Consider the following 19,723-nt stretch of genomic DNA (forward strand, 5'->3'; position numbering starts at 1 on the left):
ACACAATCCCTCCTCTTTTTATAGCCGATTATTATCTTTCCCCCATGCAGGGGCACGTCATATACGTTTGTTTTGTAGTAGTGTCCAAACATTTGTTTATTTTCAAACTTTAGCTCGATTGTTGTACTCGTTATTCAATTAGTATTTAGTGTCTAGCGTGATGTAAGCTCAACATGGATCGAAATTTGATTTGCTGAGACCTTCTGAAGCTCTTACACTAGTTTTACTAACATTTCTTGTTCTCTTCTTGTTCCATCCACAGTCCTATGCGGTAACCGAGTGAGCCAAATGACCCGCGCGTACGATGACATAGATGCTGTAACGCGCCTGCTGGAAGAAAAGGAAAAGGACCTCGAGCTAACCGTACAGATCGGTAAGGAGTTACTAGCACAGAATACGCACCTCGAGAACCGGGTCGCCGAGCTGGAGCAGGAGCTAAAAACTACCAACGAAAACCGGGCGCAGCTCTCGCACGAGCTGCATCAGAAGATCGAACTGATCGGAATACTGACGAACGATGCCGACGATACCAGTGAGAATGGTAAGCAGTTAGGAACGGTTAATTGAAATTAGATCCGTTAAGTAATATTTTATGTAAATGAAATTGTAAATGTAATTTTCACTCTCCAAAAGTTTGCCCAAAAATTGAGCATTCCCTTTTAACATCCAGTAATTCTAAGGGTAAAAGGAAAAATCGCCATGAACCTGATACTCGTCTGCACACAACATCACGAGACCTGTTCCGACTGCATTTAGCGATGAAGTGTTTGAACTCTTTGCCCTTTTTGACAGAAGAATGGATTTCTAAATTAATAGTTTCGACGCCACTTTCACTCATGTGCTTGTCGTCGGAAAATCTACGATCGAGACAGTGTCTGTTGGTAGCACAACAATGCAACGGCTGTTGTCCTATACTTGCGTCACACAATCTTACTAGCTGATGCAATGATTTACGGTATTAAGTATCAAAATCACAGAAAATAATCTTCAGTTCTTCTCCATGTTGAAGAAGGTTTTGATTGGTGTAAGAAGCTTCACGCTCGAACGTGTGATCAGCCGACGTGAGTGAAAGCTATTGCAACGGTCGATTAAATATCGCCAGAGTGAACATAAACTTCCGACGACAAAATTGCATTGCGAATATACGAAACTCTAAGCAATAAAAGCGTGTTGGGTGTTCTTTTAATCTCTGTGTGTAATAAAACACTCGCCTTAAGTCGTGAGCTTAACAAAACTAATAGCATTGCATCATATGTTCGAGTGAAGCATGATCAACCTGCAAGATGACGTACAACACCGAAGCGAGATAAAACAGCAAAGAACTTGACATCTACAAACGCTCCTGTCTTATCGCTTCGTGCGAGACAAATGAAAAATTAAATCTTCTTACCCAAGTGCTCAGGTTACGAGCATTTTAATTAGAGGAATGAAACAAAATCAACACGACGGTGTATGTTATCGCTACAGTAATCACTTTAGTGTCTTATCAAGAGGGAAGAGTTCCTTTGGATGCTTTTTTGTTGCAGTGCAACGACGTCGTTGCGGCGCAATAGGGTCATTTGCACGTACACACGGCGCTAGTACGGGAGACATTTGCATGCGAATGTATCAAGACAAGGTGCAGTGTTGTGCATATACTCAGTGGCAAGTGTTCTAATTTTAAATTCCACACGTAAACGGTAATATTTTCATGGAGCCCCACCTCGTGTTTGTTATTTCTTTCTCCTGCTACCATCAGCGTACCAACAAAACATTCTCCCTTGGGTAATGGTATTATATCGAGCTAAAAATCGATGAAATATGTTTAGTGTACCTTTTCCGAATGTGGTTCGCTTATTTGGTAATAGCTTAGTCGCGTGTGGTTTGCTGTTTGGTTGTGTTGTAATCGTCCTTCTGAGTCCTCCGAATGTGCAAAACAAGCAAGAAATAAATAGAAATCATCCAACAACAAAAAAACGATCGGAAAATCAATAGAAACAATAAAAGCTGTAGTCTATTTTCTTCCCCTGTTATGAAATCCATTCTCCATCGCGTGTGCCATATGGATCCAGCCGTCCAGTCGGAAAGGTGCTCTTGTTCACAGTTGAAAACGCTTTACTTGGATGGTGGGTGTGTGCGTCTGTTCAACGCTTTTGTGCCGCATCTCCCCAAAGATGTGATGGGTTCTGGATTGATAATTGACCCTCGTCCATATACTCACGCTTGTTGCTGATGTGTTTTTCTAAAGTGAAAAGGGCAAGCAAGTGAAGACAACAAATCGTTGCGAATCTTTACGGTCAAGCCTACCAGGGGCTTGTCTCTATATGAGCATAGAAGCAGCCGTACTAGTGTTTTCTGCATTGTGAAAACAAAGCGATAAGCATACCAAACGCCTATCGATGGCGTTGGTCCGTTCAGTAATGGTGCCGTGTTACCAGCGTCCTAGTACTAACAGCTTATCAGCAGTAGCAGCAGCAGCAGCAACCACGACGCAGTGCTTTTGTATACGATTATTCTGTATGGCTCAATTTCGCTCACATTCTTCTCCATCGAGGGGAGAGAGAGAGAGACCTTGGTGCCTCGTTCTAATTTGCCCACACGTATGTTCTTTTCTTTAAGCAGTCACACCGACGGCATCGAAGTCGATCAACTTGGAGCTGCTGCAGCGGAAGGTTAAACAGTTGGAAGACGAAAACAAATCCCTACGCACGGAAACCGCCCAGCTAGTGAAGGAAACGGACGAGTGCGAGGAGCAGGAACGCAGGCTGATGGCGGATATCGCGAACCAGCTGACAACGGCCAATAGCGAGTTTGACGGTTTAAGTAAGTATCTATCACGAGATCATCACAGTCGCGTAGCCACTAACGATACGGTTTGGTACAACATTTGCAGATTTGGAACTCGAACGACTGAAGGAGGAGAACCGGCTGCAGCATGAACAGATCATCAGCCTTACAGGCCGGCTCGCGGAAGCCGAGATACGACTGCATCAGCTGACATCCGAGAACGAGGAGGCGTCCTCGCTGCTAAGCATCACCAAAGAAAACCAGAACCTGCTTGCCGGCGAGCTGGCGGAATTCAAGTTACGCTACCAGGAAGTGTTAAATCTGTTGCAAGAAACGCAGGAACAGCTACGCCGTCAGCGTAAACGTTCGCAACCGCTCGCACGCAGTTCACTTATACCGGGCATTACGGGAATGCCTGCCGCACCGGATTCGCTACAATCGGAACTGATGGAAACGTCCCTATACTCGGAGCACAGTCTCGATTCGGGTATTGATTCGGTGCGTGGCGTTGGTCTCGGTGGTGGTTCGATGATGGGTGGCCTAATGTCTGGTTCGGGCGCACAGCAACAACTGCCCGGCTACCGGAAGGTGTTCGAAACGGTGCGCTCCGCTAGTCGTGCGAATCCGAACGGATTTAGTGATAGTTTCTCACAACTCGGTTCGATGACGATGAGTTCCTCCTCGCAGCCACGCATGGCACCGTACGTGTATCCCGGACTGGGTGGTGCTACCGGCCACGCTAGTGGCAATGCCGGAATTACAACAATGACACACTCGTACAAGAGCGGTTCTTCCGTGTACAGCACAATGTACGGTGGTGGCAGCTCACTCGGTGGGCGGTCTTATTCGCGCGAGAGTCTAACGGCCGATTCCGAAGATGGTTATCCGGGTCCGGCACAAACCGGCATCCCCGGTGCGCCGGGTGCGAAGGATCTGGAGGCGGCACTGAAACGTCTTACCCCAGCGGAAGTGCTCGCAAGGCGCGCGATGTTGCAACACGCACCGCTCGGCACGTACAGCTACGACGAGCAACCGACGGGCATTCCGCTTGGATGCCGCACACCGGACAGTATTATGTCGACCGGCTCGTCCGGGCTTTCGGGGCTTTCGTCGTCGGCAACGGGTAGCGGTAATGGGCAGTGGCGTCTTCCAGAGAAGCTACAGATTGTGAAACCGATCGAAGGTTCGCAAACGCTTCATCACTGGTCGCGGTTGGCGACACCAACGCTGAGCGGCCTGCTCGAGGAGCGCCCGGGCGTTACGATACGCGGTGGACGCGGACTGGACGAACTCGGTCTACAGACATACTCGCTGTCGGACGTCGAGGAGGACGAAGATACCGAGGACCATCCGGGCAAGCGGTTCCAATCGTTCGGCTGCACGTACACGTACACCAACAGCACCGTACTGCATCCGGACGATGGTACGACGGCAGTCACATTCAGCTTGCCGCCTTCACAAATGTCCTCCCAGATGGCATCAGAGTGTCCAACACGACAACCGACCGCTCCTTCAACACCGCGCTCGAGTCTGTCGCGTCGCAATTCCTGTTCGACGTTCAGCGTTAACATGGGACTGGCGTCAATGTTGAACGAACGTGGCATTAAAGCGGTCACACCCAGTGCACTTAATACGCCCGCCGGGCCAAACTTTTCACCCACGGTGACACCCTGCAATAGTCCCGGTAAGACATAACTGATTCATATTAAGAAGAAAACCCTGTAATTATTTAAGAAGAATAGATTAATAATATAAAATATTCCTTTTAACAGATGGCTCACCTACTCGTTCAATGTCACCGGAACCACCACTCCTGTCAGGTTTGTTAGCATCGACTGCTGATATCCTTCGCAAACGATTCTCCGCATCAACCAGTGTTGCCAGCGGTAGCGCTGCCCATGGTTCCGCAACCGATCCTGCCGATCGGCCATCGAGAATTATATCCCGCAATAAGGTCGCACTGTCCCGGCTAGAGAAGAAAGCGCTACGCTCAATTAAGATCATGGAGAAGGTGGAAAGTATCGGGCTGGAGAATATAATGCTACCACCCCAACATCCTCCAGGCATTAGTCCGCTTGCCCTGCACGGTACATCCGCGCTCTACACTGCGGCATCAACCGGCCGTGGTCGAAGCCCGATGGCACAACTAACCAGCCTAAAGCACCTACGCAAGCAGCAGCAACACCAGGACGATCTCGTAACAATCGATAAGGAAACGATCAAAGCCGTACTGACGAAGGGTCTATCGCACGATAGCCTTAAGAGTATGGCTTCATCGTCCGGTGCTAGTAGCGGTATCAGTACGGCCATGTCCTCCGATTCCGACAGCTCGTCCGTAGCAAGCTTTGAATCGGAACCTCGTACGAAGGAAACAATGGCCAGCTCGGGTGCTACGGCTTCACCAACGACAGCGGCACGACTGAAACAGATGCAGCGACAAAAATCACGCCGCAATCTACTGAACGGTGCTAACGGTGGATCGCAGCGGCCAGATCTGGGCACGGTGAACGGTTCCAACCGTCCCGGTGTACGACCCGACCTTGGTACAGTGGGTAACAAACAAACAGCAAAGACGACCAGCAGTGGTAGCGGTAAAGACGGTCGCAAACAGCAACAATTAGCAGCCGCGCCATCAACGACGGTGGCATCACAAACGACGGCGAAGGAGGAAAGTCGTTCGCTTGGTCAAAGCGTGTACGGTACGATCAGTTCGTTGCTATTCGGACGCAAAGGTGGTTTGCTGTAATAGGACCGAACTGCCGCTAGAAAGTGAAAGCGATACAAGGACCAGAACAGATCCGATTGTAGTTGATTGGGTAGTTATATCCATTTCGATTCATCATGCCACAAAGTTTATCCACCTTTATTAATTTCTTTTTTGTTTCGCGTACCGTTTTAACAAACCGATTGTTTCCTATTTAAATAGTATCCACACGTAATTCTTAAGTTCACCTATTTCTACCATGTTTTAGTAGATCCCGTACATAAACATTACGCACACATATACAAAACAAAAATCCTTAACGAACATTAACTCTTGTTTTCACTCCATCAGTGCGCAGTTGTACAGACGCATTATTCTACTATTTGTTTTTTAAATGTTCTTGATGTTGAAGAACAAAAGAAATTCGGACTCCCAAACCCGCGTTAGCTGCCGTTATTTTCCCTCTACAAGATATAGTAAGCACGAAAAGAGCCAGCAAGCTTCATCGGAACTCTCTTATATACTGCCCCCTCCCCCATCATCGCTGTTGTTAGATAGAAATTTCAGTATTCTTAAATAAATTCATGGTGCTTTCGTTTGGTGGTGCTCCTGCAGAAGTGTATTAGCTCAGCTTCAAGTAGAATCAAACATTCCGGCGTGTCCAGTGAATATGATGCCACCGAGAACTGATACCGCCCGACGCGGTGGTATGTTTAGTGTACACAGAGTGCAAGCAAAACAATCTCTCTACTTTCAGAAAAAAATGTGCCTCTTTGTGAGCATGTTCCTTTACAAAGGAATTTATTTTTCATACAGAATGTTTTTTTAAAGCCTTTTCTGCATATTATTATTACAACCATACAATAATTTGCTTCGGAGTAAGTTTGCTGCAATCCTTAAAACGCAACTACACTCCCAGTTCCTAGTCTTGATCAATGAGCTATATTCTACGCTCAAAATAAACCTGCAGTTTGAGATGTTGTTGGCGATGAATTATGGCTTTTCGTTGCTTACTTTAACAGTAGTAGTAATTAGGTGCGGGGGTCGGCATCACTAATACACACGGTGGCGCATCACTAATACTTATGGGCGGCACATGGTTCAGTAAAGCTTCGTTTTTTACACATCACAATTAGAATGTTTGGAAAAGAGTAACAAAACTGGCGTATATTAGATAAGCAAGTCTTTTTTCTTTTATAATATCTAAACATTATTTTGTTCTTTCTAGTCCAATCAACAACGAATATAGTTTAATGATTTTTTTTTTGTCATAAATCATTATTGTGAACATCTTCCTCCTTCCCAAAACGCAATACGGTAACTCATTGATCGAATTACAGAAATTTCTCACACGCTACTAATGGTTTATGTCCGGTTCCGAACCTTTCCCTAAACCATCTGGAAAAGCTCGTGCAACCTCATAGATGGACAGAAATCAATTAAAGTGAAGAATTTTACTAATCAGTTAATAGCAGATAAAGATAGTGATCTCCATCATTCTTTTCCATCTTCTTTCTTTATCTTAAGATTTTCCATGCACAATTAACTGATCAATTTACTATTTTCCATCCTGCACTACTTATTGCACGCTGTATAACAACATCAACTTCTAAAATATATCGACACACGATATAGCTTTTTTGTAGAACATAAATTATGCAAACTTTTAACTGCTTCTTTCGCGGTGGAGTATAATGCGCAACAGTTAAAATAGACGCGATCACTAGAAGAACGTATTGCGAATGGGAAGGAGGACATTTGAAAAAAAAACCTAATCACCTAAAAGCATACATTTTGTACACTACTTTATTCATTCTTTTTTTCTTTATTCTGTTTAAATTAATTCGATTAAAAGAGAGACAAAAGAGAGAGAGATAGCGAGACACATCTAGCAAGCCGATAGTTACTTTAGTTTTGTTTCTGTTTCAAAGTGCTAAAAACAGAAAGTAGATAGACAACCATACTAAAACGACGGAACGGAGCACATTTTGTATGAGAGGGTTTTGTTTTAATGCGTGTAGTAGCTTACAATCGGTCCGCAAAAAAGGGGAAAGGCTAAATAATTAGGACTAATAGAAGGTTTTGTCGTCACCATTACAACTTGCTTGCGTAGGTTCGTATTCTATTTCTTTAATATTCTGAACGGGAAACAGAAATACGCGCACACATTAAAGGTAGCAAAAAAAACGTGAAGGATAACGTGAAAACGAGGCACAATAGCGTGGCCGAATATCCGTATGGTTTTTTTTTCATGGTTTGTATTATTTCTCTAAAAGGTGCTGTGAAAGGAGAAGAGAGAAACAAATGGAAACGTATCGAAGGAGGCGTTAAACGAATGTAAAAGGTTATGTGATGAGGAAATGCAGTGGTTAGCATGAATGTTGAATCAACATCTGTTTGTTGCTAAGGACAGCAGAAAGAGAGAGGCCTTTCATAAATTTGTGTTTTGTGCTGTACGTTGTTGTTTGAAGTGGGGATGATGTGTAAATAGAGCAATACAGTTGAAGGCTAATACACCCAAGACAAGAAACGCGAAAACGTGCTAAACAAAACCTACGGTTGATAAGATTAAACACACATACACTTACATACTAGAATGCAGGAAATTGTGACGAAAAAAATCTGAAACACAAGAATAAGTTTGCTGCTGCTATGTAGATAATTATTAAACTAGAGGAAAACAAAAAGGGAAAACAAATTCACAAGCATATAAAAAAGCTAATGCAAAATGAAACGCATGATGATGGATCGCACACAAAAACATCATGTGAGTATGAAACGATGAAAAAGGAAAAGTTTGTTGTTACAACAACTCCCCCCCATTATTGCAGAATAGCTGTAACAAGAGAAAGTTAAGTATTTATTTTTATATAGATCGAAATGGCAGAATAAAGATACGAAGTAATTAAAAGCAAATGTGCGTGTACTTCGGCGTGGTCACAAAATTACAAAATTCGGTACATGTTCATTCAGCTAGAATGTACAAATGTTGGTTTTCAATAGATGCACTCTTCATTGCATTGCAACACTTTAACGAAATTGCACAGTAATGCCATCCGGTTGACGTACAAGGCTGAATGGTAGATCATTGTGATGCACGTGGTGTTCCTTTGGGATCGTTTTTGAAAGAAAATATAACCTAAGGATCGGCAAATGCAACAGCACAAGAACTAACTGGAATGAGAAAGTGTGTATTCGAAAATTGTACTGTTAATTACATGGATAGATTGTTCAACAACGGGGAAGCGGATGTTGTTGTGGGGATGATTCAAACAATTCTGGCCCAAAAACGTTTCAAGGTTTCCCTCGCTAGCGAAAAGGGCGAAGTGTTACAGTAATATAAATTGATTCAATTCAAACATTTAAACAAAGTATTTGCTTGAGAATTTATTTACACAAAAAAAATCGTGAAAGAAAAAGGGAAACGATAAAATATTTCATCTTTATTCAGTGACGATTTCCTTATTCGCATTAAAATACATCAATTTATAAATTTTGCTAAATTACTCAAAAAAGGCTAAGGCTATAGCCTTAGAAAATTTACATATGTTTAGATTTTTTTTTATTTTTGCATTATTTTTATTCTTTTTTTAATTTAAAGCATTATTTGAGTGAAAAGAAACTTATTTGAACCAATTGGTATTAAAATAAATCAATTTAATTTTTTTACAAAATTTCTCAAAAAAAACGTAAGGGGTAAGCCTTATGAAATTTTCGAGTTGAAAATTTTTTTCTGATTTTTTATTCTTTTTTTAATTTAAAGCATTATTTGAGTGAAAAGGAACGTATTGCAACAAATTTGCATTCAAATATATCACATTTATAAATTTTTCGGATTTCGAATACATTTTCACAAACAGGGTATGAAACTTGGTTCCTCGAATAATTTCTGGCACAGACATCTGAGGACATGGCCGTCCAAGAAGAAAATGTAGCCATTGGTGGCATCTATCGACCACAGGTTAAACATTGGCGATGCGTTGGATACCGACAGACTTATAGGCAAAACTTGGTGCAAAAATGAGTCTTAATAAATTTTCAATTTTTTGAATTTTTTGATTTTTTTATTATTTTTTAATTTTTTTTTAATTTAAAGCCTTATTTGAGTGAAAAGAAACTTATTGCAACCAATTGGCATTAAAATAAATCAATTTAATTTTTTTGCAAAATTTCTCAAAAAAATGGCAAGGGGTAAGCCTTATGAAATTTTCGAGTTGAAAATTTTTTTAAATTTTTTTTCTGATTTTTAATTCTTTTTTTAATTTAAAGCACTATTTAAGTGAAAAGAAACTTATTGCAACAAATTCCCATTAAAATATATCACATTTTTCAATTTTGCTACATTGGTGAAAAATGAGAAAATTTTACATTTTCTCAAACAGGGTATGGCACTTGGTTCCTCGAATAACTTCCGGCACGGACACCTGAGAGCATGGCCGTCCAAGAAGAAAATGTAGCCATTGGTGCCATCTACCGACCACAGGTTAAAGATTGTCGATCCGTTGGATACCGACCGAGTTATAGGCAAAACTTTGTGCAAAAATGAGTCTTAGTAAATTTCCAATTTTTTGAATTTTTTGATTTTTTTATTATTTTTTAATCTTTTTTTAATTTAAAGCCTTATTTGAGTGAAAAGAAACTTATTTGAACCAATTGGCATTAAAATAAATCAATTTATTTTTTTTTTTTTGCAAATTTTCTCAAAAAAAACGTAAGGGGTAAGCCTTATGAAATTTTCGAGTTGAAAATTTTTTGTAATTTTTTTTTCTTTATTTAACTTAAAGCATTATTTGAGTGAAAAGAAACTTATTTCAACAAAATCGCATTAAAATACATCAATTTATAAAATTTTGTTAAATTATTCAAAAAAAAAGCTGAGGCTATAGCCTTGGAAAATTTACAAATTTTTAGAATTTTTGTATTATTTTTTATTATTTTTGTTATTTAAAGTCATTTCTATTGTCTATTTGAGTCAAAAGAAACTTATTTCAACTAATTCACATGAAAATACATCGATTTATAAAATTTTGCTAAATTACTCATAAAAGCTAAGGAGGCCTTGACAGATAGACTAATTTATAGTTTTTTTTATTTGTTTTATTACGTTTTCACGTATAGCGACTTTTCGCATTTTTTTTGTTATATGGAGTTTCGCAAAAATTTTCTGCATCGCGTTCGCAAACGCGACAATTGCGTTTAGTGACGGGGTTTGCTATTTATTGAAAAAAAAAATCAAAGCTGACATTTGTTATGACACCCTTTTTAACAACCTTGTTTTCAGCTTATTTACCTGAACCAACAAAACTGTCACCTGGGTGCTGCTGTCTGTACATGCCGGCATCCTTGCTTGTACGACATCTTTTTCTTTCCATCTAAAACTTCGAGCCGTACGGGTGCGCCGCTGGGAAAACGATCTTCACTTTACCAACGCTGTTTTCCAATAACTTTTACTAATGGAAGTTCAGTGTTCCGACCAATATGGAAGCACACAACATTTTGTGTACTTCCGCAGCGTTAATATCACACAAAGCATATTTGGTAAGTAAATTTAAGCCGTGACAAGCAGTCCCATTTGTTAATGAAATCGTTTTCCTTCCAAACTTCTCACAGTTCTGATAAGGAAGCAGTTTTAATTGAATGACAACCCAACCCGCATCGACGGGTTTGCAGTAAAGAGAAGAAATCGACGACATGCAGCTATTTAGAAGATACTTTTAAACGGAACGCGCATCTCTCATGATTTAGCATTTGGCAATAAAATTAGCGCAAATGTTTACCTTTTAATGGGACACTGTATTTATTTCACCAATGAGAAAGAAAAGCTTGCTCTTTTCAAAATGAGTTTCATCAGACAGATTCTGTCCTACTAAGATCGATTTCTCAAACATATCCGAAAAAAAGATAACAGCGTAAATTGTTGACTATAGACGTTTTATTCTTTTACAACGATACTCGAACGAACCATATCTTTGTGGCTGTGTTTTCGACTAATCGTCGGTTTGCTCGTTCCTCCTGTGAATCGGCTGATGGATAGTTTAACGACATGGTTGCAATACACACACACACACTTGCTACAGTACATAATTATAATAACGAGAGTGACTTTAATGCTTAGCTGAGAGTAACATCCGCCCGTTTTACGCACTGCTCAGTGCGTCAACACCCGGCAGTACTTTGCCCTCGAGCAGTTCCAGCGATGCACCGCCACCGGTTGATACGTGTGAAACCTGCGATTCGGTGCCCCACTTGGCACAGCACGAAGCCGTATCACCACCGCCAATAATCGACACTGTGCCCGCCTTCGTAGCGGCCACAACGCCATCCATCAGCGCCTTCGTACCGTTGGCAAAGTTCGGAAACTCGAACACACCGGGCGGACCGTTCCAAACGATAATCTTCGAACGTGCGATCGGTGCCGCGAATGCTTCGCGCGACTTCGGACCAATGTCCAGCCCGAGATGACCGGCCGGAATGCCACCTTCGACCGTGGCCGTACCGGTGGCGGCATCCTCCGCAAACTTGTCACCCGTCACGAAGTCGACCGGCAGATGAAGCTGCACATTGTTCTTCTTTGCCTTGTCGACGAGGTTTTGTACGATCTTAGCACCCTCGGCATCGAACAGCGAACCACCGATCTCCATGTTGTTCAGCACCTTCAGGAAGGTGAATGCCATGCCACCGCCAATGATCATCTCGTTCACCTTGTCCAGCAGATTCTCGATCAGTTGAATCTTGTCCGCCACCTTCGCGCCGCCCAGTATGGCCAGGAACGGTCTCGGTGGGTTGTCAAGGGCTTGCGAGAAGTAGCGAAGCTCCTTGTTCAGCAGCAAACCGGCCGCCCGCTGGCTGTAACCCTCGCCCATCATCGAGCTGTGGGCACGGTGGGCCGTTCCGAACGCGTCATTCACGTACACATCGCCCAGCTTGGCCAAACTTTCGCGGAATGTTTTCACCTTATCTTTGTCTGCTTTGACCTATGGCGAAAGACAATAGAATGAAATTGGGAAAATGATTATTATGCAACTGATGTGGTTTCATTTGGACGCACCAAATCGCCAAATGCCAAAAAACCAAATCAAAGTAAACAAAGCATATTGCCTATTTATAAATCACACGTTCGTTCGGGTTGCGATGGTGATAAGCGTTTCGGGCTCCTTTGGTGTTGCTTACCTTATTGCCACTAGCGTCGACACCCTTGCCTTCCTCCTCCACGTAGAAGCGGACATTTTCCAGCAGAATAACCGAACCGACCGCTGGATCCTTGCAGGCCGCTTCCACCTCGGCACCGACGCAATCGTTCAGAAACGTTACATCACGCCCGAGCAGCTTTTTCAACTCGTCCGCAACCGGAGCCAGCGTGTACTTGGTGTTTTTGTTACCATCCGGACGACCGAGATGGGACGCAAGCACAACGGATTTTGCACCCTTTTCGAGCGCAAACTTAATGCTATCGATTGCGGCCACAATACGCTGATTGCTGGTAATTTTGCCTTCCTTGATTGGGACGTTAAAATCGACACTGTTGCGAAAGAAACGTGAAACCAACTATAGTACCGAAATTGATGCACGACGGGGGAAGAATGAATTTGTATTTCCACCCGAAACAAACTTACCGCATAAACACCCGTTTGCCCTTCAGATCGACATTTTCAATGCTTAGCTTGTTGAGGGCCATTTTTGCGATCGATAGTAATCGAGACAATCTGCTTGCAGGACAGTAGTAGAAACGAACCAATTTTCGGTGAATCCGCCGGCAATTCAATTCACGAGCGCACCGATAAGGATGATGGCAAGCGGGACAAGATGATTGTTTCCAACGTCTGTTTGGTAAAATTTTCACCGCTCTTGAAATGCTGAATGTCACATCAAGGACATCACACTGGGACGTCCACCTGTACTTTCGGGCCATCCAATTTGATGTTAATTTATTTACGGTTTTTATTTTTTATTTACTAAACAATGTAAAATTTCACATAAATTCATTGTACAATACCAATACATAAGGAATTATCGTTAATAACGATTATCAAATGTCATACTGAAATACTTCAACCACAAAAAACGGCTAAATAGAAAAGAAAATTTCCATAGCAACGCTGCTTAACCTGATGTCAGCTGCCGCTAAACAGCAGAAGGGCTGCTGTTGTCTATATAGTCGTCCCAACATCGCCTCCTTTCTTATTCTTGCACAAAATCTTTTGATTTCACAACACTTTTGGCTGCATGGGTTTCAGCATTATTGTGCATTCGTAAACTTTTCCGTTTGACAGTGATGAGCAGTTAAAAAATCAGAAACAAACAAACCCGATCCAAAGGATCCTTTCTCCGCAAAATAGAAGAATTATGTCCGGTTTCGTTCCGAGCAAAGTATTCTTGCGCGGTTTGTTGTTACATTTATTTTTTGAAGGAAAATCTGCCGCCGAAAGTCACCGGGAGCTGTTGCAAACGTACGGTGAACATGCGTTGGCACCGCAAACTTGTCGCAAGTGGTTTGCACGGTTTAAGGCCGGAGATTTCAACCTAGAAGACAACGAACGCCCCGGGCAACCGAAAAAGTTTGAAGACTCTGCAATAGAGGCTTTGCTGGAGCGGGATCGGACACAAACGCTAGAAGGAATGGCAACCACGCTGCAAGTGACTCCTGCCGCTATTTCAAAACGTCTGAAAAAGTTGAAACGAAAGACAAAAAACGACCGCAACACCGTGTAGGTGGCCTTTCGAATTAGGAATCAAACTAAAGATTTAATTGTATATATTTCGCTATTTATAATATACCATTGGATTCATAAATCGATATCAACATACAATCTTACGTGTCTGTGCACCTTTCCGAAAGCGTTCTACCAGTTCTTGCCGAATATGTCTCCTATATAGCCTGTCGTGCCAGTGTGCAACTGGTTTCACTTTCCCAAATGCTTACAACATTCGACTGGCACGGTAGAATCGGTTAACGTGATCATCAAAACCCATTGGTAGGCCCATTATATGATGGCGTTCGGTTGATGAACCATCGCATATAATATTGATTAAATCAAATTGCATCCATACGATATAGTGGGAGACTAAAAGATATTAAATATAACAAAATACAAAACGGGCTATGGAAGTGAAACTGAACCGCGTAAAATAAAAAAAAATAGTTTCTACCGAACTTGATTGTTCTAAAACTGACAAATATAACAAAACCTAGATAGCTAATTTATCATGTTGGGTGAAAAAAAAATTTACCATTTCTCACCGAATGTTCCGTACGCACAGTTTAATATCGCTCTACCATCTGCCACCGAAGGCGCGTCGATAGCGATTTGCACGGGTGCGTGTCTGTGACACGCTTCCACGAATTTCTTCACGCGAGCTTTGCAATTGTTGAGAAGCTGAAGGAGGATGATGATGATGATGCCATGCTCGGTACTGTTCGACCGCATTGTTTCCCTGTTCATCCACATCCTCTTCCACCTCGTCCTCATCTTCTTCCGGAATTGTACCATCGGGATCCACATCCTCCACCCCGCCATCTTCATCCTCCTCGTCCTCGTCGTAACGGGACGCAATTCGGCTCCCAACGTATCCTTCGCAACGTGTTGTACTCATAAATTTGAAACGATTATTCGGTGGCACCATAGTGCCTCGGTATGTGCTCGCCATTGTAAGACGGTTTTGTTGTTCCGGCAATGACATCGGTTCCCGCCCGGGTGCAGATGTCGGTGCATGCTGCATGATGCCATTACCATTTACATCGTTCGTTCCGGCCCGGCTATTGGGATGGATACAGTTGGCCATAACAGTGTTGCGTGCAGTATTGTAAGTAGTATTAATAGTAGAGGCAGCAGTGACAATCGCTTTGCTACCGCCGTCACCACTGCCGTTGTTAAATCTAAACCTTCCGCCAGAGAAAAAACTGTTTGCTATATTGCCACCGTTGCTGCTGCTGCTGTTCGCATTGCCATTGCTAGTGGTGTTGGCCAGCTAGCTCAGCATTTGCCGAATCTCTTTGTGCACGTGACAGAGGAAGTCTACGTAACTCACGGAACCATCAGTAGTGCCACGATCCTCTACTAAGAAGTGGCGCAGTACGCTTTCGAGTTTGTCACGCTGTTTAACAAGCGTTAGCTGGGAAAAGTAAAAGAAAGACAAAAAAAATTGTATTTACCATTCCGTTTTCAGTGGCTTTCATGGATTAACCGATCGATGTACTTACCCGCATGCAACGACGCTTTTGTTCCTGGATCTTGTCCACGATACCTCGTATACGCTTCGAAAGAGGATTATCAAATACTGGCAAACCCGTACGATCAGTGTCAATCTGCTGTGTGCACTGTGCACCAAATACCGATTGGGTAAACTCGGATGACAGCGACAGTCCTAACCACAAGAACATATGAACACCGTTTTCTGCAAAAAAAAAAAAACAAAAAACAAAACCACACAATTAATAATAAAAAAATAGATTATTACAATTAACATATAACTCACCCAAAATATATGCACCGTCCTCCAGCATTTTATCGTCCGTACAACGAATAGTCGCCGGGACAGATTCACCCTCGACTTGCACATCATGCAGCGGAATCAAGCGCGGATAGAAATAATGCACCGAGGTGGGCAGATCCATACTCATCACGTAGTAGATCACGTACGACCGATCATCGATAGAAATGTCCGAACCGCCGGAAAATGCATCATTCTTCAGCAAACAGTTCACGTACAGTGGCAGCAACTTCATACCCTCCGGAAGAATTAACTGTCCGGAAGAGGTCGGTGAAGCGCAATGCTTGCGATAGCAGGCGAGCAGCTGCACTGCCCGGTGCACGATTGCATCCTTCACCGCTTTCGGATTGTTGTCCATCAGCTTCGTGAGGCCCTGCTTGGCAAAGTACAGCAGAGTGGTGTCGAGATCGCAACAGCGGAACAAATCCAGCAGCGATGTGCACATCTTCAGGTTCAGGTTGTGAACGCGCAGCCGTCGGACACCGGAACACGAGGTGTACAGCAACGCTACCTGTATCAACACCAGCTCATCCGTCAGCTTATCGTCGTGCTTAATTTCCACCGATACGGACTTGTCACAGTCTGCAATGGAAGAAAAAAACGATTCAGCGGTGGGAACCGATAAAATGATTAGCGCGGGTGCTGTGCCTTACCGATGCTGGCAATTTCCATATCCTTCGTGTTCGACATAAACATGTGACCGTAAAAATCGGTTGCACGCACACCGGTTGATGTACGTACGCGCATCACCGCATCGAATGCGATTGGGCGCGAAATGTTTTTCAGCAAATCGTTCACCAACCGTGCACCGTCAATGTCCGCCTACGAAAAAAAAGGAACGAAAAATTCCATTTAGTAAAAAAGCGGCAAGAGAATGATGGTTTCGCTTATCTCATACCTGGAAGTAAGTGTACTTGTAAACTTCACCACCGGTCAATCGGGCCACCTGTCCGATCGTAGCCAAATCGATGTACGCATTATTGAATGCAAACAGATCCACCGACACACCGGCCAAAACACATTCCTGTGCGAGCATGTTGTACACGGTCGATTGCGGTGTCAGCACCGTCTTTTCCTTATCCGTACCGAGCAACTTTCGATCGTCGCGTATTTTCAACTTGCCCGGCGCTTCCGCATTCGGTAGCGAAGAATGGAACGCGTACAGTTTGCCAACGCATTCGGATGCTTTCAACGCTTCCAGTCCGGCTTGCAGTGCCGGCAGGAGAATCGTTTCCGTTTCGCGCGTATCACCGAACATCTTCGGGATTTGCTCCATCAGCGCATCGATCACGGTGGCCGATTCCTCCGGATCTACCAGGAACCCATCGAGCAGTGGCATAAACATCTCCTGCAAATCACCAACCACCATCATCTGTGGCTGGGCGAGCGAACTTTTCAGATTGTAAAAATGCACCGAACTGTTGTACGTGATGAAGCCGACCTTCATCGCCGTGCGCTGTTGGTTCTGATCCACCGGCAGGTGGCGTATTATGTTTTTCATCTGCGCGCACAGCAGCTGTACCAGTCCGGACTTTACATTGTTGTACGACACGTCGATCAGAAACACCATTGCCGGCGGTTTCGGTGGCGTACTGTTGCGACAGTATTCCTTCGTTGCGACAAACTCGTACGTACCGAGCACTAACTCCGGCCGTTCGTACTTATCCATCCGCTGGCCCGTGTGGTCGAGATGCTGAAAGTATCCGGGCGGCACCTCGGTCGTTGCCTTGCAAAATTGACACTGGAAGCGACGTCCGCCGTCCAGGAACTGCATCGTGGAGCAGATGTATGCTTTGCAGCGTATGCACCGTATCGGACCCATCTCGCCAAAGTCCACGATCGGGATCGGCAACTCACCTTCGACCGTGCGAGCGAAGGGGGAAATAATAAGCGCAAACGGGACAGCACTTTGCTTCATCATGTCAGCCGTCTGCGGAATGTTGTACATCGTCGAACGAACAAAACGGGGGCTTGCGTTGCCCTCGTCCTGCGTGACGAACTTGGTCGTCACGAGCGGTGGCAACTGGCCGGGCTGATTGGTGGAAAAGATGCCACCACAGTTTTCCTGATTTTCCGCCATCACCTGGATGGGATTGGGCATCGATTCCGGATCGAGGCGCTTCTGCTGTGGTACCGGTGGTGGTGCTGGATAGTGACCACCCATCATACCTGCCGGTCCACCTTGATGGTACGACGGTTGCTGGTGTTGATGAAGCTGATGCTGTGGTTGCTGCTGCTGCTGCTGGTGAGGCTGGCCAGCCATTGGAGGCATTTGATTATATCCTGCACCGGGCGGCATTTGCTGGGGAAGAAAGAGTTGAAATCAATACCTTAGAACTGAACTTCCTTTCACAATTCGATGCTCTCTTACATTATATCCCCTTGGAGGCATTTGACCACCACCCATCGGTGGCATCTGACCCGGCTGGACCGGATAACCTTGGGGTGGCTGCTGTTGCTGTTGCTGCTGCGGAGGCATCGATTGTCCCGGCATTCCCGATCCTTGAAACTGTTGCTGTGGCTGTGCAGGCGGCGGTCCACCCGGGGGCGCTCCATAAGGACCGCCCTGTGTTTGTGGTGGTGCACCACCACCAGCAGCCGTTGGATAGCCGGCGGGTTGCGCCTGTTGTTGAAAAGCGGCTGGCTGAGGTGGAAACGGTTGGCCAGGGCGTGGAGGTCCTCCACCTGGAGCAGCCATCGGTGGCACGGAACCTCCAAATTGTTGTGCTGGAGGAGCCATTTGATGGCCATTGGTTTGACCGTATCCACCGGCCAATGGTGCCGGAGGTCTAACACCACCGGCAGGCGGTGGCCCAGACGGTCCATTACTCATCATGGGTGGTCCTTGTTGTGGTGACTGTTGCTGAGATGCTGGACCATATCCACCCGGTACTTGACCACCGGTTGACGGTGGACGTACCATAGGAGCCTGTTGATTCGAAAAAGTGGACGGTGGTGGCTGTGCTGCCACGGCGGGACCATTCATATTCGGTGCAGCCATTTTTGGTGGACCCTGCTGCTGTTGGGGTGGTGGAGGACCCGATAAAGACATATTTTGCATCTGATTAGGCAATTGATGCTGTTATGAAAAGACAAGTTAAATATGAAATTAACACAAATTCCTATAGTCAACACTCTATTAGCTACGTACATTGGGTTGTGTTCCATTCATGCTTGCCATCGGCGCTGGTGGGGGCCCTCCCGCCTGTGGAGCGACTTGCTGTTGTGGCCAGCTTTGCGGCGGATATTGCCCATACGCCAGTTGCGGATTCATACTGTTGGATTATGTTGCACACGTTGATAATATTACAAACTACAATCTTCTCTGCAAAGAATCACAACCGATGTTTGCCATTAGTTTTACAACTCCATATTTTAGCTTCAATATGCGAAACTACTTTTTTGCAGACACTTTTAAGCCACCACACGAACACAGTTGGTGAGTTGGATCTTTTGGTTTGCGCATTCCACGACTGACCTTTTTCCCCTGTCACTATCAGCGGTTTACCGCACGAACGCAGAAACTCCACACAATGAGAATGCACTTTCAAGCTATTAACATAATTTTGTGTACCCTACGCACTATACAACGGCACACGAAGCGATGGAAAATCCTTTTTCTAGTTGAGCACACAATTTGGTCGCTTGCTGATATCCACGTACGTAAATGAAAGTGTCTATTTTGATTGTGTCACCACAACTGTCAACGTTGCCACGTAATTTAACGAAGATTTTCCCCGATTCGTTTATCACACTCAGTCGAAT

At 44.2% G+C, this 19,723-nt stretch overlaps 3 protein-coding genes and 1 long non-coding RNA gene across 18 annotated transcripts in view; 2 read left to right on the forward strand and 2 right to left on the reverse strand.

The window, feature by feature from the left end:
* Nucleotides 1-8,386, forward strand: part of LOC125760592 (trafficking kinesin-binding protein milt) — an 85,544-nt gene extending 77,158 nt beyond the window's left edge. For all 14 annotated transcript variants that reach the window (XM_049420862.1, XM_049420863.1, XM_049420860.1 and 11 more), the window contains 4 exons: nt 263-541; nt 2,602-2,802; nt 2,873-4,450; nt 4,539-8,386. In XM_049420862.1, the coding sequence (XP_049276819.1) occupies nt 263-541; nt 2,602-2,802; nt 2,873-4,450; nt 4,539-5,512 (3,032 nt within the window). In that variant the 3' untranslated portion in view covers nt 5,513-8,386. The remainder of the gene's footprint in view (nt 1-262; nt 542-2,601; nt 2,803-2,872; nt 4,451-4,538) is intronic.
* Nucleotides 8,387-10,680: 2,294 nt separating this feature from the next.
* On the forward strand, nt 10,681-11,254 carry LOC125760621 (uncharacterized). The gene is made up of 2 exons (XR_007418019.1): nt 10,681-11,008; nt 11,081-11,254. It is a non-coding gene; the product is annotated as an uncharacterized LOC125760621 (long non-coding RNA).
* Nucleotides 11,255-11,384: 130 nt separating this feature from the next.
* LOC125760604 (phosphoglycerate kinase) lies at nt 11,385-13,326 on the reverse strand. The gene is made up of 3 exons (XM_049420883.1): nt 13,084-13,326; nt 12,641-12,989; nt 11,385-12,444 (listed from the first exon to the last, which is right to left on the reverse strand). The coding sequence occupies exons 1-3, from the start codon at nt 13,143-13,145 to the stop codon at nt 11,608-11,610; spliced, it is 1,248 nt and encodes a 415-aa protein (XP_049276840.1). The 5' UTR covers nt 13,146-13,326; the 3' UTR covers nt 11,385-11,607.
* An 879-nt stretch (nt 13,327-14,205) lies between these two features.
* LOC125760596 (protein transport protein Sec24C) lies at nt 14,206-19,680 on the reverse strand. 2 transcript variants are annotated; one of them, XM_049420871.1, is made up of 8 exons: nt 19,437-19,680; nt 19,110-19,278; nt 18,330-19,037; nt 16,857-18,260; nt 16,612-16,780; nt 15,944-16,540; nt 15,669-15,862; nt 14,206-15,580 (listed from the first exon to the last, which is right to left on the reverse strand). In XM_049420871.1, the coding sequence occupies exons 2-8, from the start codon at nt 19,230-19,232 to the stop codon at nt 15,437-15,439; spliced, it is 3,339 nt and encodes a 1,112-aa protein (XP_049276828.1). In that variant the 5' UTR covers nt 19,233-19,278; nt 19,437-19,680; the 3' UTR covers nt 14,206-15,436. The 2 variants fall into 2 exon arrangements, with proteins under 2 accessions (XP_049276828.1, XP_049276827.1); XM_049420870.1 differs by having other exon boundaries at nt 19,110-19,283.
* Nucleotides 19,681-19,723: the final 43 nt, after the last annotated feature.

The sequence above is a fragment of the Anopheles funestus genome, chromosome 2RL (genome assembly GCF_943734845.2).
Source record: "Anopheles funestus chromosome 2RL, idAnoFuneDA-416_04, whole genome shotgun sequence".
Classification (NCBI taxonomy): domain Eukaryota; kingdom Metazoa; phylum Arthropoda; class Insecta; order Diptera; family Culicidae; genus Anopheles; species Anopheles funestus.

What these genes read in the sequence shown, in the direction of transcription:
- LOC125760596 (XM_049420871.1), bottom strand. Translation starts at nt 19,232, where the DNA reads ATGAATCCGCAACTGGCGTATGGGCAATATCCGCCGCAAAGCTGGCCA. An exon ending in TATGGAAATTGCCAGCATCG is followed by an intron (nt 16,541 to 16,611) that starts GTAAGGCACAGC and finishes CTTCCATTGCAG; the next exon opens with ACTGTGACAAGTCCGTATCG. An exon ending in GGACGGTGCATATATTTTGG is followed by an intron (nt 15,863 to 15,943) that starts GTGAGTTATATG and finishes TTTTTTTTGCAG; the next exon opens with AAAACGGTGTTCATATGTTC.
- LOC125760604 (XM_049420883.1), bottom strand. Translation starts at nt 13,145, where the DNA reads ATGGCCCTCAACAAGCTAAGCATTGAAAATGTCGATCTGAAGGGCAAA. An exon ending in GGCAAACGGGTGTTTATGCG is followed by an intron (nt 12,990 to 13,083) that starts GTAAGTTTGTTT and finishes CTTTCGCAACAG; the next exon opens with TGTCGATTTTAACGTCCCAA. An exon ending in TCGACGCTAGTGGCAATAAG is followed by an intron (nt 12,445 to 12,640) that starts GTAAGCAACACC and finishes CTTTCGCCATAG; the next exon opens with GTCAAAGCAGACAAAGATAA.